This window comes from Notechis scutatus, chromosome 3 (assembly GCF_049901735.1).
Source record: "Notechis scutatus isolate UNSWTSFEM ecotype Mainland chromosome 3, rNotScu1.2, whole genome shotgun sequence".
Classification (NCBI taxonomy): Eukaryota; Metazoa; Chordata; class Lepidosauria; order Squamata; family Elapidae; genus Notechis; species Notechis scutatus.
This window is the reverse complement of record NC_142011.1, coordinates 105,121,579-105,136,259: the sequence shown is the minus strand read 5'-3', so window position 1 is coordinate 105,136,259 and position 14,681 is coordinate 105,121,579. Positions and strand designations below refer to the sequence as shown.

The 14,681-nt window shown below is 36.6% G+C and overlaps 1 protein-coding gene across 1 annotated transcript in view; it reads left to right on the top strand.

Annotated features, from left to right (window-relative positions):
* The first annotated feature begins 6,123 nt into the window (after positions 1 to 6,123).
* Positions 6,124 to 14,681, top strand: part of TDRD5 (tudor domain containing 5) — a 30,228-nt gene continuing 21,670 nt past the window's right edge. Inside the window, exons 1-7 of the mRNA XM_026669138.2 lie at positions 6,124 to 6,355; positions 6,825 to 7,253; positions 7,763 to 7,944; positions 9,583 to 9,666; positions 10,843 to 10,899; positions 11,364 to 11,517; positions 13,019 to 13,170. Coding sequence (XP_026524923.2) covers positions 6,124 to 6,355; positions 6,825 to 7,253; positions 7,763 to 7,944; positions 9,583 to 9,666; positions 10,843 to 10,899; positions 11,364 to 11,517; positions 13,019 to 13,170 — 1,290 coding nt within the window. The remainder of the gene's footprint in view (positions 6,356 to 6,824; positions 7,254 to 7,762; positions 7,945 to 9,582; positions 9,667 to 10,842; positions 10,900 to 11,363; positions 11,518 to 13,018; positions 13,171 to 14,681) is intronic.

The following is a 14,681-nucleotide window of genomic DNA, read 5'->3' as shown; positions in this document are numbered from 1 at the left end:
AATTCATTCATTCTTGTTATTTCCATTACATCGAGATTCCAATGTCCATGTGTAAGATTAGTTTTTTTTTAATTAGCACTGTTAATACTACTCATTCTGAAATGCTGATGGTGAAAAGGAAGAAAAAGTGAATTTAAGGAGGCAATAATCCATGTTTTTCTTCCTCACTTGGATTCCTTTGTAATTAGAAATCTGTGCCACTAGGCTATTATAAGCATAAGCATTAAGAATCCCAAGTACTTTGTTTAAAAGCAAGTTAAAAGGGAGTTTTGTTCATTTCTTTAAAAAATGTTGATAAACAATTCAACTGGTACTCAATTGGTACATTTCATGAATCTAAGCTCAATTTAATTTGAATATCCATTTAAATGCACTAAGGAATTATTTAAAATACAGTAGGGTGTAACAGAGAGCTGAGTTATTATAATATCAGGGCTTGTCCATATATATTCTAATTTACTGTCTGGCAAAGTATATATATATAAATCTACAAACACACACACACACATATTTGATAACTATTACATCAATTATTACTACTATAGTAATTTTAAAGAAAAAATGAGTAGACATACTGGGAAATTCCAAGGGATGAAAGCTGTACTTGTTCTGATCATGAAGCTGGTGTTTCTCATACTTCTTTACATGGTTGAATGTATTGGAATGTTGAGCTCTGCTACATTTTCATTTTGCTGCAGTTATGTAGCAGGAATTTTAGAGATGTTTACTTTCACAACAGCTTTTGCATATCACCTACTTCCAATCTTTGCATCCCACCAAGCTACCTAAAATGCAACTCCAGAATGGAGCTCAGCTGTTTTCAGAAAAGAGAAACACTATAAATGGTAATCTAACACCCAGAAAGAGAGTTCTTGGTAAATTCAACATTTCCTCATATATTACTTTTAACACTGATTAAGGCAATTTCGAAAAGGATTTGCAGGTCGAAACTATGTGCATTTATTTGCTGAATTACTGAAAGAATGCATTCAGAAATGTATCTTAAAGGTCAGCTTTGAGGTCCATAATTGGATAAACATGACAAAGCAGCCCTGAAGATGGTTTTTCCTTCTCCACTCTTTAACACAAATTACACATGCTGTTAACTGTGGTGGAAAAAAGGTCACTCCACAATGACTCACAGCACCTTCAACCTAACCTAACCTAACCAGAGCAAGGAAAGCAACCAATACAACTTGACCTACATGGAAGGGAAAAAAAGAAGTATAGAAATAAGTGGCCTTTAACCAGATTTCAGGCAGAACTCCTCTGCCACTAAGGCAGAAGAAGGGGTTGAAATTCTGAAATTCAAAATTAACCATGCCAGTCATCAGATACCCCGTGGATATAGTAAGCAGGCCGAAAGAACTGGAGGGTGCCAATTAGAAGACCCAGAAGCATCTCTCAATGTACAGAGCTTTCCATCCCAAATCTAACACCCAGAGACTTGTACTCCAGATAGAAAAAGAGCAGGATCAAAACCACTGTCCTGGATAAAATCCAGAGCAGGAGTATATCAGTAAGATGGCACCCAAAGATTAGTTGCTGGGGGAATGTCTGAGCAGAAGACATGGGAGATATGGAAGATATGGGATATGGGAGAAAGATCAAGCAGAGAAAAGACAAGATCCTGCATGGTGCAGGGTATGTCAAAACTTTCAACTTTCAAATTTCCAAACATTAGGGGTGCTCAAAATTTGTGACATGCCTTGGGGAATGTAAATATATTTTTGTTATTTTAATATAATTTAGATATACTTGGTAAATGCATAAATATAACTTTTTAAAATTTTTTCATTTCACAGGTTCAGCTGTCTTTCTCTTTTTGTTAAACACAGTTTTGTCTGAGATTGTTATTACTGCTGGCCTTGTTTCCTGTGAGTGTTCTATAATGGCTTCTAAAAAGAACAAGACTGGGAACATTCACTCATATAAGCAACCTAAGTGGGACTGGCAGACTTATTACCATCTGAATTTCCAACACTGCAAGGCATTCTCAGATATGGCCTAATGTTAAGAGAACAAAATAGTGATGATGCTAAAAATTATATTAACAAACAGCTGAGCTGGTTTTCATTGGGAAATCCTTCCAATGGCTAGAAAGGACTGGCCAAAAAGACAACCTGAGGCATTGAACATAGCAGCATGAGAGCAGGCATTAAAGCACAAAATCTATTCAAGCAGGAATCTACCGCACTAGACAGGATCTGCTGTTCAGTCTATGCAGAGAGGCCTCAAAAGACAGTCCAACACATAATGGAAGGATATAAGACACAGGCAGGAAAAAGCATGCACTGAGAGGCACAACCAAGCAAGTAGGCATTGTGTACAGGAACCGCTGAAGCGTATGGACTAGACCCTCCCAAGTCCAGATGGGAGATTCCATAGAAGGTCATTAAGAATAAAAGGGCTAAGATCCCATGGGACTTCCAGATTCAGACAGACAGGGCAGGTCCTGACTGATCAAGCAGACATTGTGGTAGAAGACAAGGACCAGAAGACAACAGCACTAATAGATAGGAGTTGCAACATCAGGAAGGAGGAGCATGAAAAGGTAGAAAACTACCAGAGCCTGAAGGAAAAACTAGAGAGTGTGTAGAAAGTAAAGGCCAAAGTGGTCCCAGTGGTGGTAGGAGCTCTCAAAGCTGTGCCTCCTAAAGTAGGAGAGTGGCTTCAACAGATCCCAGGACATTGGAGCTCTCTATCCGGAAGAGTTCAGTGCTACAAACAACAAAGAGACTGCGCAGATCCCTCCAACTCCCAGGCCACTGATAGAAGATTCCAGATTGAGGAAGACACAAAATATGTGTGGGAAAGGAATTTTGTTTACACTTTTACGCACCCACACCCACTCTTCCCCCTAAGCATATACAACATATACATCTACCTATCTGTGTGGTTGCTAGGATTCAAAAACAATTTGATGAGCTATAATTAATAACAATAGCACTTAGGCTTATATACCATTTCACAGTGCTCTAAGTGGTTTTACAGGCAGTATATTCCCCCCCCCCCCAAAAAAAAAACACAATCTGAGTCCTCGTTTCACAGACCTCGGAAGGATAGAAGGCTGAATCCTGGTGAGATTCGAACTGCCAAATTGCTGGCAGCGGGCAGAAATAGCCTGCAGTACTGCACTCTAACCACTGCGCCACCACGGCTCTTCATTAAACTGGCCCAGGTGATTGTCACGATTTTTTTTTAGCCCTCAGCTCCCCCTCAAAAAAACAACACCTGACCCTGAGAACTGCTTGAGATACAGAACGCCCTTCCCTCCCTTTCCTTCCTGTATATCCATTCCTCTCACACCAAGCGTCCGCTGGCGAACCTTCCAAAATCCGAAGCCGCGTCGGGACGCCCAAGCCCTCAGCGCGAGCCTTTTAACAGCTGAGCCAAATGCGCAGGCGACCTTTTCCCCTCCCCTCCCAAGTGGCCTTGACTGGTTTTCACAGAGCGGACTCTGGTTTAAAAATATATATATCCTCCTCCAGCTTGCTTTTTTCCTTGAGAAAGGAAGCTGAGCGAACGCGCTGCACGTGCTCCCGAACTGAGCGTGCGCAGCTGGCTTTGGGCTCGAGTCTAGGCGAAGCCTACGGGAGGGAAGGCCTTCGGAGCGGGCCAGAGTGTTGGTTGTGGAAGTCTTTTGGACGCTTAAAACCAAGGCGTCGCTACGGGAGCAGGTGGGAAGTTCTTTGGGAGAGGAGGGTTGTAAACCTTGAGAAAACCCAAGCAAACGATATTTGTAGATGGGACCTTGCTTGGCGGAATATCCCCGCAGCCGCAGACAAATCTCCCAAGTGTAGAACTGGCTTGTATGCGGGGAGTCTTGGCTACAACGGTACTATTCGAAGAGTCCTCCTTGAAAGCCAACGGCATTAACTTAAATTGGAGTTGCTTCTCAGAAAAAAATGGAGAATTGCATAAGAGGCTTTCGGCTGGGGGGTGGGAGATGAAGAGCGTTCAGTTTTGTGAATCCCACGTGCGTGTTTGAAAAGCAGCCTCTTCATCTACCAGCGCAGTCCCAGTTACGAACTTCCCACCTCAGTAAAGAAACTCAGTTACAGTCGGCTAAATATTGGCTTAGTTTTATCGTATGAATTCATTCCACAGTTTTTACCGCAGTTGATTGTGCAAAGCCAGAAAATTAGTAAATGTGACATCGTGTAAATATGGCTGCACGGGGACATGCTCTTGTATTTTTGGCCAGAATTAAACAAGTGCAGAGTGGGGTGATCTGAACCGGTTATTTTTTAAAAACTGTTTGGTCTATCCTAAGCTCTTGGCAAGAGGGAGTAGAACATGAATCAGTTAAAAATCTTAATGCCCAAGATTTCTTTCATAATCATACAAATAAATATAAAAAGGTTATAAATACAGCTATAGAAGCCATTCTACAGAATGAGTGTATCTAATGAAGAAAGTTTAATCAGATTTTGTTTAGGGTTTCTTGTATTTTGTAATTTCTATATTACTGGGTTTTAAAAAAAAAATATTTGTCCAATTAATATAGCTGCCAATCCCCCAAACAAGTGAGTCATTAATGGTGGCTCACAAAAGTATGTATGCTCAGTTTAAGGTTACTGAGTGATCTACAGCTTTATACTTTAATACATTTGTTTCATTGTTTTAATAAATTGGAGTTTTTGGTGCTCATTGTGTGCACACATATCCATCCAATCACTTCAGGCAGGGTTTTAAAAATGGTAGCTAATATAATGGAGATAAAAGAGTGATGTCAACTTTTCACATGGAATTTTGTATAAAACCTTTTCTTCCCTCTGTGGTCTGCTCATAGACTGCTCTGCTTACAAATGATGTAAATATGCTTTTTCATTCAATATTGCCTTTCCTCTATACCAGGGCTGTCAAATTCGTGGATGCATCAGGCGCTGGCCACGCCCACACCGCGTTTAGCGAAAAAGAAAAAAGGTGCATACGTCACGTGACACCACCGTGACGACGTGAGTTTGACACCCCTGCTCTATACCAACTCCCCCTCCCAAAACAGCAAATCAGTCCTGTTTTATAGCCTAGCATACTATGGTAGTAGAGTAATAGTATTAGTGTTCTATTTATTTATTTATTTTTATTTATTTATTTGATTTGCCAATTGTTTACAAGATAATAAGTATAAATGTATACATAGTTGTGAATACATGAAATGGTTACATATAAGAAAAATAAAAGAATAAGAGAAACAATAGGACAGGGACGGTAGGCACGTTGGTGCGCTTATAATATAATGTTAAAGATATTTAGAATGTATAGACTTTTAATGGAAATATTCAACACAAGTAAAAATATTTATTTTCAGGAGGAGAGAACTATGGTTAGATTGCACTTGTAGTGCTAAAAAAATAAAAGGAATTTCTCGAAGCAAATTGAATTTTTTTTAAATGGAACTTTTTCTTTAGAGTCGAGATATTACTGTCTTTTTGATCACTATCAAAAAGATACTACTATATTCTGGCATTTCTCTATTATAGTTCTACTATTAGAAGCTGTAATAGTGGCTTATACTAAGAACTACTGCTTACTACTATAGATAGTCCTTAGTTAACAATGGTAATGGGTAATTGGGATGAGAATTTCGATTGCTAAGCAATATGGTTATATCCTGGCACTCCTCATTGCCATTGTTAAGAGAAGAAAATGAGTTATTAGGTGAGTTCAAGGCAGCTTGTAAAAAGAATAGAGCTGTTGCCAGGTGTAGGCAGGTGTGCATTTGGCTATTGTAAGAATGATAGGGCTGGGTGTGACTTTACTGGGTGACCTGTGACTATCCTTGCTGACTTTTCTGTTGACTTTGCTTGTGGAAAGTTCAGCAGAGAACATTGAAAGTGGCCATTGACTGTGGGATGCTGCAATTGTCATGTGAGTTGGTTGCCAAGCACATAGATAATTTCATGTGAATTCAGGGTAGACTGTATCTCAAGAACCAGTTCTAAATACCATTCATTTAGCCCCATCTGTAACTTTGAATAGTTGATGAATGAGTGTTTGTTAAATTAAGATTATCTGTATTTGTGTTCTTCTATTGCATCTTGACCACAGGTAAAGTTCTATGGTTCTGCTATCATAGGAAATACTATTTTTTGTCTTTTTCATTTTGTCAGTGTAAACATGACAGATCAAGAACAACAAATGAACTCACTGAAGAAAGAAGTGCGGTCACTGTTGACACCTATCAAAGAAGGTCTTACCCCTTGCCAATTAGAACAAGAATATAAGTTAATGATAGGAAAAATGCTTCCATTGCGTATGTTAGGTTACCATTCTGTTATGGAACTAGTGAAGGACATGCCTGATACTGTTCACATATCTCCAAAAGGAGATGGTTCTGTTATTCTCAAAGGTGGGTTTTATTTTAATCTGGTAAAAGTAATGTTTAAAAAGTATGTGGATATTTTTAAATATGTACAGCGTTTTAGACTTGTGATATCTTGCAAGCCTTGATCATTATGACAAGCAAACAGTAGCAGGGTTCTTGCCAAACTGTGTTGTGCATCTAATAGATTGAAAATAGTTTGTGTTTTCCTCTACTCTTTTTTAAAATCATGATTTTATCTTCAGCTAATAAGGGCTTTCAAAACAGTTCAAACGTGAATTGTAAAGGTCAAAAGCCCAAAAAGGTGGGAGAGAAAATTGCAAATGAAACAAAGTAGAAAGCTGTGGGAGTGTTTGTTTTAAAAAGTTCAATAATGCTAGACTTAAGAGTGGGAGGTTATGACCTGTAAAAATTAGAAAAATATCTGTGCCTGCAGAATGCAAACTGTAGGAATTAGTACTATGAAAATAAAACATCATTTTTTCTGTCTTTTCAGCTATTGCTGATGAATCTACGAAAAGGATTGCAAGCTTGGTTGCCAGACAAAAGAGCAGATCTAAGCCACAACATTCCAAACATAATCGGAATTTCTTTTTGCCTTCCACCATTTGCTCTCAAGTGCCTTTGCACCCCAAACATTCTCTAAGTTTGCCTCGGCATGAGGGAGGTCCTCCTATTCTGCCCCCTGTTATAAAAAGTGAGCTGAAGGAAATGCTGAGATTTTCTCCAGTTTTGCTCTCAGATTTTGACAAAGCCTTTACCCAACGCTTTGGACGCAAGTTTGAATTTATGCGTTATGGATTCTTCTCAATGTTTGAAGTGCTGAATGCAGCTTCTGATATTATCCAAATTGTGCAAACAAGAGCGGGTTCTCTGGTGACTTTAAAAGAATGCCCTCTTATGAAGCAACCAGAAATGACAGAGTGTAAGACAGTGTTTATTTATATTCAACTGAAATGTGAATGTTTATATTTAACTGGAATATATTTATCACACTTTGCTGGAAAATACATACCGTAGTGATTGAGGCTGTAGTGGTGTTTTCCCTTCTGTGAGCATGTACTTTGTTTGAGATGATAAATACAAGCATTCTTGGCTGTACCTGGAGGAGAAATAGCAATAATAGAATTGCGTAGTGCTTCTTTAGGTTGAAGCTTCCAGCAGCTGACTAGATTCACAATAGGAAGATTAACTTAGGTTAAGGCAAAGAAAGGTATATTTATTACAGTAGTCTTTGTTGGAAGGTTGGTTGGTTGGTTAGATTTATGCAGATCATGACAGTTATATATATCGATACAGACATGAATCTGCATATGTTCGTTGTCCCAACTGTTCTTCTGGTGAATTGCTACTTAGAAAAACATTGACTGGCTTTAAATAGAAAATGGAGATGTGTGTAATTACTGCCGACATTTTTATCCTGGCTTTCTTAAGGCAAAATGGCAGTCAAGTCATGTGAAACAGAGCAAACTTTGCATGCTGCTGCACAAGAACCTGTGGCAAGGATGCCTTCTCCAGTCCTACCTATGGATGTTCTGTGTTCAGTCGCAGACCAGAAATCTGATGATTTGCAAATACGGATGAAACTAGTTGAAAGTCCAAAAGTGAGAACTGAGGTGAGAATAGGACAAGTAAGAAGTAAAAGCAGTATACCTAGTGAAGGATGCATTTAGATCATAGAAATTCTCTATCATGGAATGCCTTTTCATTTTATACAGCAAATCATCAGAAACTGATTGTGAAATCAATTTTAAATATTACTCTCAGCCAAAATCGTGTGTGTGTACATACATATACATATAACTTTCCAATGCAGCTATAATCCAAATGAACAAGTCCCACTCCTGATTTATAGTATTGTCCATTTTTCATAAATCAAGCGAATTAATGCAATCAAAGTAAGAAATATTTATCTATTCATTCATTCCTATAGATCAGTGTCTCTTATGTTTTATTTGAATTGGCTATTTAAAAATTGTGAAAACATTGTTTTGGCCAAGAAATGGATTCCCATAAACTCCCATCCTTATCATTAGGGGGGAGATATTTTAAATGGTCTTAGTGGGTATTTCCAGATATTTGGGACCTTGCTGCATGTACTGCTGACTTAAGTTCTGCCAGTATGTTACCTTTGAAGATATACAGCCATTGACAAAAAAAGTTAACACTTCAAATTGTATCAGTAGTGGAAAAGCTGTGGTGCTGTTTCTGATGCTGAATTACATCTTTAGCATCATTCACCTTCATCCATGGGGTTCTGGAAGTTGTAGTTTACATTTAATCTGTGAAGATTAAATGGTTAATATAAAGTAATGTGAGAATCCTTATGGACATTGGATTATCTATCTTTAAACATCCTTGGACAGTATAAGGATCCTAAATCCTATCTTTTTAAGCAATCAAGAAAAGTTCTGGGGTGCCACACAATATTCAGAGAATAAGTCTGTTTTCTAATTATTCCTGGGCTAAAGGGTAGGAGGAGTTACTAGTTTAGCTTTCAACATTTATTTCTGCTTTATTACAAAAATGTTCACATTTTTGTATGAACAATTTATTCTCGGCAGTTTACAAAAAGAAATAAGAGAAATATATATATACAACTTTTTAATATAAATAATTTAAAATAATTATTAAGAGAGAGAATACTAAAGTAAATGTATGTTGAAATAAAGTTATCTTGCATATATAAATCTCATTTGAATAAGCCCTTCTCTTCAAATTTCAGCCTAATCTAAACATATATCTAACTAACCTACATTTGATTAATAAAAATAATATCTTACTTCTCAATATTGTTACCTCACATAAAAATTGAAAGAGTTAAAAAAATGCCTGAAAAGAAAGTTCCTTTCTACCTGCTTATCACTGCAATCCAAAAGTTGTATCTTACCGTTCTCCCCTCAACCAACAAATGCTATTAATTACTAATTAACTAGTATACTGATTTACATAACTATTTACATTTCTTTGTATTAGCATTGTATTAATTATGTATAGAAAGTATTAAATTTTAACAAAGATCCAAATCTTTATGTTACAACAGGTATTAATAGGTTTCTTAGCCAAGTCTCTTCATTAAAATTAAGTTTTAGATTAATGCATATGTTTAAACACTTGTTTTTATTGTAAATGGATAGTGCAAACATTTAATTATTTTTTTTCATAAAATACTTGAGATATAGAATTTTGCAAAAACAAAAGTGTTTTTTATAAGCACTTGTACTTCCTTTCACTTTCACTTCCCCCCCTCAAAGCTCAAGAAAGAAATTAAGAATGTCCTGTCCCAAAAAGGACCTGGAGGAATAGTCAGCTCAGAACTTAAAGAAAAAATTAAAACTGTAAGTACTTATTCTGTTTGGCTGTAATTTGTATTTTGAGGATAACAACCCAGAGAACATAGATAGGATCCATTCAGTGATAAAGCGAAATGCTTCAAACTTAGTGGGGAAAAAATTACCGTATTTTTCAGTGTATAAGATGCGTTCCCCCCAAAGTAGGTCGAAATGTCTGTCTTCTACAGTGAATGTTGCTGAAACCCCGCCTACCTGCTGGCCCCCACCCTTAAGCCTTTGCCTCCCAACAATTTTTGCCTCCTTGCAACAAACAGCAAACATTTCTACATCTATCACTGAAAGGATATTGAATTCCTAGATACAATAGCATCAGTTGACATACAAGCAATATTTGTTTGCAAATTCTCATAATTAATGTGAATTTCCTCAAATCTTTGTTTAACAAAATCCAAGAATTGTTTTAAAAACCATTATTTTTTAAAAAAATTATAAAATGTTAATATTTTTCTTTTGTTATATGTAACAAAATTGAATTTTTTGTTAAAATCTTTAACAAAGTTGAAATTTCTTTAACATCAATAAATAGCCCTTTTAGCATATAACTTTAATAGGTATCTTTTTTGACATATATTTCATAGATGGGTTTATTTTATTTAGCTTTTTAAGCAAGTCTTGGTTCAGTTTCACCATCTAGGATATCTCTTACATTTGCTCTTTGGATCTCACATATCTTTTCCATAGAAATCATATACGAGTTCTGGAAATTTCTATAGGTGCATTTTGAACAAAAGAGTGCCCTACCCAGTCTTTTTAAGACTGGTGAAAGTGCACCAGGACTTGCACCCAGTGTGCTGATAACCAGTGGGACTACCATGGCAGATTTGTGCCACAATCCATAAGAAGTATTACTGTGATCCAGTATTAAGTTGCACAGTCAGCCAGATATTCAGACTGGATTTGGCATTTTTATCCACCTATTGAATCTTTCTGGAGCACCTGGGTTAAGGAGATGTTGTTTGATGGGATTAAAGGTATCATCACGGGATGTTCCAAGTAAATTATCATCATCATCATCATTTATATCCTACTTTTATTTGTACAACTCATAATGCTCCCATCCTCTAATTTTCCCCACAATAGCAAACTTGCTTAGATAAGTTTTTTCTGTTTGGGCCAAAGTTGTAAATAAACTTAACAATCGCTCTGTGATTTATTTTTAAGATTGTATCCCAGTACCCAAATGGCCTCCATGCTTCCAAGTTACCTGGAGAATTTGAGGTAGTGATTGTTTGTTTATTCAGATTTACTTTTGTTTACTGCCTTTTACGCCTGCAAGCATTATCTTTCTCTCATTCTATACCACAACTGTTGGAACAAATAGGAGAGTATATACTCTAGACTAGTGCAATATTTAACCCCACTACATGGTTTTCTAGTATAAAAAAACAGTAAATACATACCATCACCTGACAGTGTACATGCAGATAATGCCAGGTGCAGAGACACTGAGGCTCATAATTCTTGGTTTCATATACTTCTTCCTGTATGTTGTGAATTTTTATTTGGAAATAATATAGCAACAGTAATAGCAAAACAGGTTTGTTATTCAGTTGTCACTTTAGATCCTGGTATGCAAATTCATTTTCTAATGTTAGCTAAGTTAACTAATTTCTCATTTAATCATTCTTGTAAATTTAGCCATGGATTTCTATTTTGATTTCTAAGATTTTTTTTGTCTTTAGGAGTATTTTCATGAAAAATTGGCAGTAAGAAAGCTGGGTTTCTTAAATTTGATGGAACTTATTGGTGCCCTTAATGATGTTCTCCGTATTGAATGCAGAGAAGGAGAAAAAGATTGGCTCATCTTTGACATTGATTCACAAAGCTTACCAGATGGTAAGTGGAAATCCTAGGTGCAAAAATCTTCCAGAAAAATGGGCCCCTTTACTTAATTTAAATATATAGATTTTTAATTTAGTATTTAAATATTTGCAATGTAATTAATAAAAATGTTTACCTACATTCTTACGGTATAGATGCACTTTTTCCAATTGCTGAGGAACCTGTATTGAATTATGGTTTCAGTGTGCCATTAAATTGAAAATTGAGTTAGTGACTGTTCTGGGCACACAATATGTTGTATATATGTTTACAATGGGAAGTTGCAACGTGTATCTGTTTGTTCTATTGAAAACAATTTTAGTTCCAGCATGGAATTCTCCATTATTATACACGTAGTAAAATTTATTTATTTATTTATTTATTTGGAAAATTTATATTTCCATCTACTTGGTCACAGTGACTCAAGGTGGCTTACAGAAAATAAAAACACAATATAAAATAAATAAAAATAATAAAACAATATCCCCCACCCCCGTGACAATGCACACTCATACCAGCCATTTAATGGGCTATATCCTACTCTGGGTTCCCTGGGCCCTTTGGAGAACCATATATTAAGGGCCTTCCAAAAGAGTGTGAGTGGAGGCCAGTCTAATTTCCAGAGATAGAATGTTCCAGAAGGAAGGAGCCACTAGGGAGAAGGCCTTTCTTCTGGATCCTGCCAGATGTATCTCCTTAGTGGATGGGACCTGCAACATTCCTTGCCTCCCTGCTGTAGTGGGTTGGGTGGATGTGACTGTAAGAGACAGTTCCTCAGATAACCTGGTCCCAAGTCACGAAGGACTTTAAAGGTGACAAGGGGTTTTGTGATATTTATTAGAGAGGCTTTGTACACTTAAATGTTCTTGCATATGAAATTGCTCTAGTTGCGTAGCCTACTTCAGAATAGAGATGAAACATGAATCAAAGCTAGTTATAGCTTGTATTTCTGTTTTTCACTAAAATCAGACAAATTAGGTGTCATAAAGGTTAGAAATGAAACTCAAATTTTTAAAGCTTTAATAGCTCAATGTAAATAATGTCATGGTTTTATGTTTTACAGTTTTCATAGTTCAGGTTTGTTTATTGTTATGCGCCACACAAAGTTGTGTTTTAAGAAGGGTTACTGTACAAATAATTTAAAAAACTAAATAACATCCCCCAGGTATGACTTAACATGGTTTTTTGGGGGGCAGATAAAAATCAGAGGGCTACAAAGAGAACTCTGTGCTTCTGAAAAAAAATTTGTGTTCTGCATTTTCGAATGCAAAGAACACTAGGATAGGCATGAGTTTCACTAGAAAATCACTGCAGGAGTTTGGAGTGTATGTCCCACTTAATTTTCTTCTCTAAAATTAAAACAGACAGATTAAGCAGTGTTGTTTAAAAATGTATAATTTATAACAGGGTTCTTTGGGCCAATATTTATTGTACAGCATTCTTGAGTACAAAATTTTCCTTATTTTCGAATGAAAATTTCAGTGTGTTCTAATATAAATCTATATTGTTCCTACAGAAGAACAAAGAAATGGTAAGATTTCTCAGTCTGAGGTATTAGCATGCCAGGAGGCCACTGAAGAACACGACCTGCCCACTTGGGATTCCCCTTCTGAGGATTCTCTGAAACTGGAGACTAAGTTCCATGTAGTAACAAAGATGGTAATGCCGGTACGGTGATATAATAGTAATATATGTTTCTATATAAAAGAGCATTTAACTTTAAATAAGTGTAATATAACCAAAGTTGCATAGAGCAATAACAGCAATAAAATCCAAGAGCTGAAAAGGCAGAGAAAATAAAAATGGCTTTGCCTGACTTCAGAGTGATAGTGACAAGGGTACCAGATAAATTTCTGGGACGGTGTTTACTATGTGAGCACCACCACTTAAAATATCAATTGCTGTACCCAATGCCAGTCAGTGGGGCCTCTAAAGAAAACTCAAGATCTAGTATTCATTTGTACAGAGAAGTAATCTTTTGGTACTCTGTACTAGAGATGAAAATGGAACGCGGTGGCTCAGTGGTTAAGACGCTGAGTTTGTTGATCAGAAAGGTTGGCAGTTCGAATTCCTAGTGCCGTGTAACGGAGTGAACTCCCATTACTTGTCCCAGCTTCTGCCAACCTAGCAGTTTGAAAGCATGTAAAAATGCAAGTAGAAAAATAGGGACCACTTTGGTGGGAAGGTAACAGCATTTTGTACGCCTTCGGCGTTTAGACATGCCGGCCACATGACCATGGAACGTCTTCGGACAGCGCTGGCTCTTCAGCTTTGTAACAGAGATGATCACTGCCCCCTAGATCCGGAAATGACTAGCACGTATGTGTGAGGGGAACCTTTACCTTTATCTTACTAGAGATGAAGCCGCAAAATGAGGAAAAGACGGGTGCTAAATTGGTTCCAAAATGGAATGGAGCTATTGAAGTACCGGTACTGCATATTCATATTTTTCAATTCTATTTAGTAATATCAATCGTATTTTTAATAATATGACATTGCTAATGCACTTCCAAGGGCTGTGTGTAGTCCAAATGAGAATCTATTAAGACATGATTAACTGAAGCCAGGCTATAATCTATCCTGGGATGTTTGTGTGCATTTGTGATAGATTAGGTGGTTTTGGCTGGGAAAAAAATGTTATAACTCACAGAGGCTACTTGTTTTCTAAGGGACAAAAATAAATCATGAAAATTACCAGACTGTGAATCTGGTCCTTCTGAGAAAACACATTTTGTCTATGACTGATAAAGCTTTATTAATATGGACAATCAACTGTTTCAAGGTCTTTAACCTTATCTATGCTGAATATCTTTTTTAGTCTCATAAAATCCATTACTATTTCCATGTACTAATTTAGCTTACCCAATAATTAAATTAGATAAAAAGGAATAAAATGATTGTTTAGACTAATGATAATTTAACTCCAAATCAATTCAATACTTCCAAGATCCCTAAACATATCTCTTGGAAAAATTGAACAGCAATGTCTCAGCATTCCTTCTTGAATTTACAACTGAAATAATATAATCACTGAAAAATTCTGAGAGCCCAACTTCTCCAATGGATTTTTCAAAATATATCAGTGTATTCCAAAGATGAGAGGATGCATCAATGAGACTGAGTTCTCACATTATTTTCCTGGCAAAAATTATTTCAGGAAATGTGCAAAATTGAGCCTA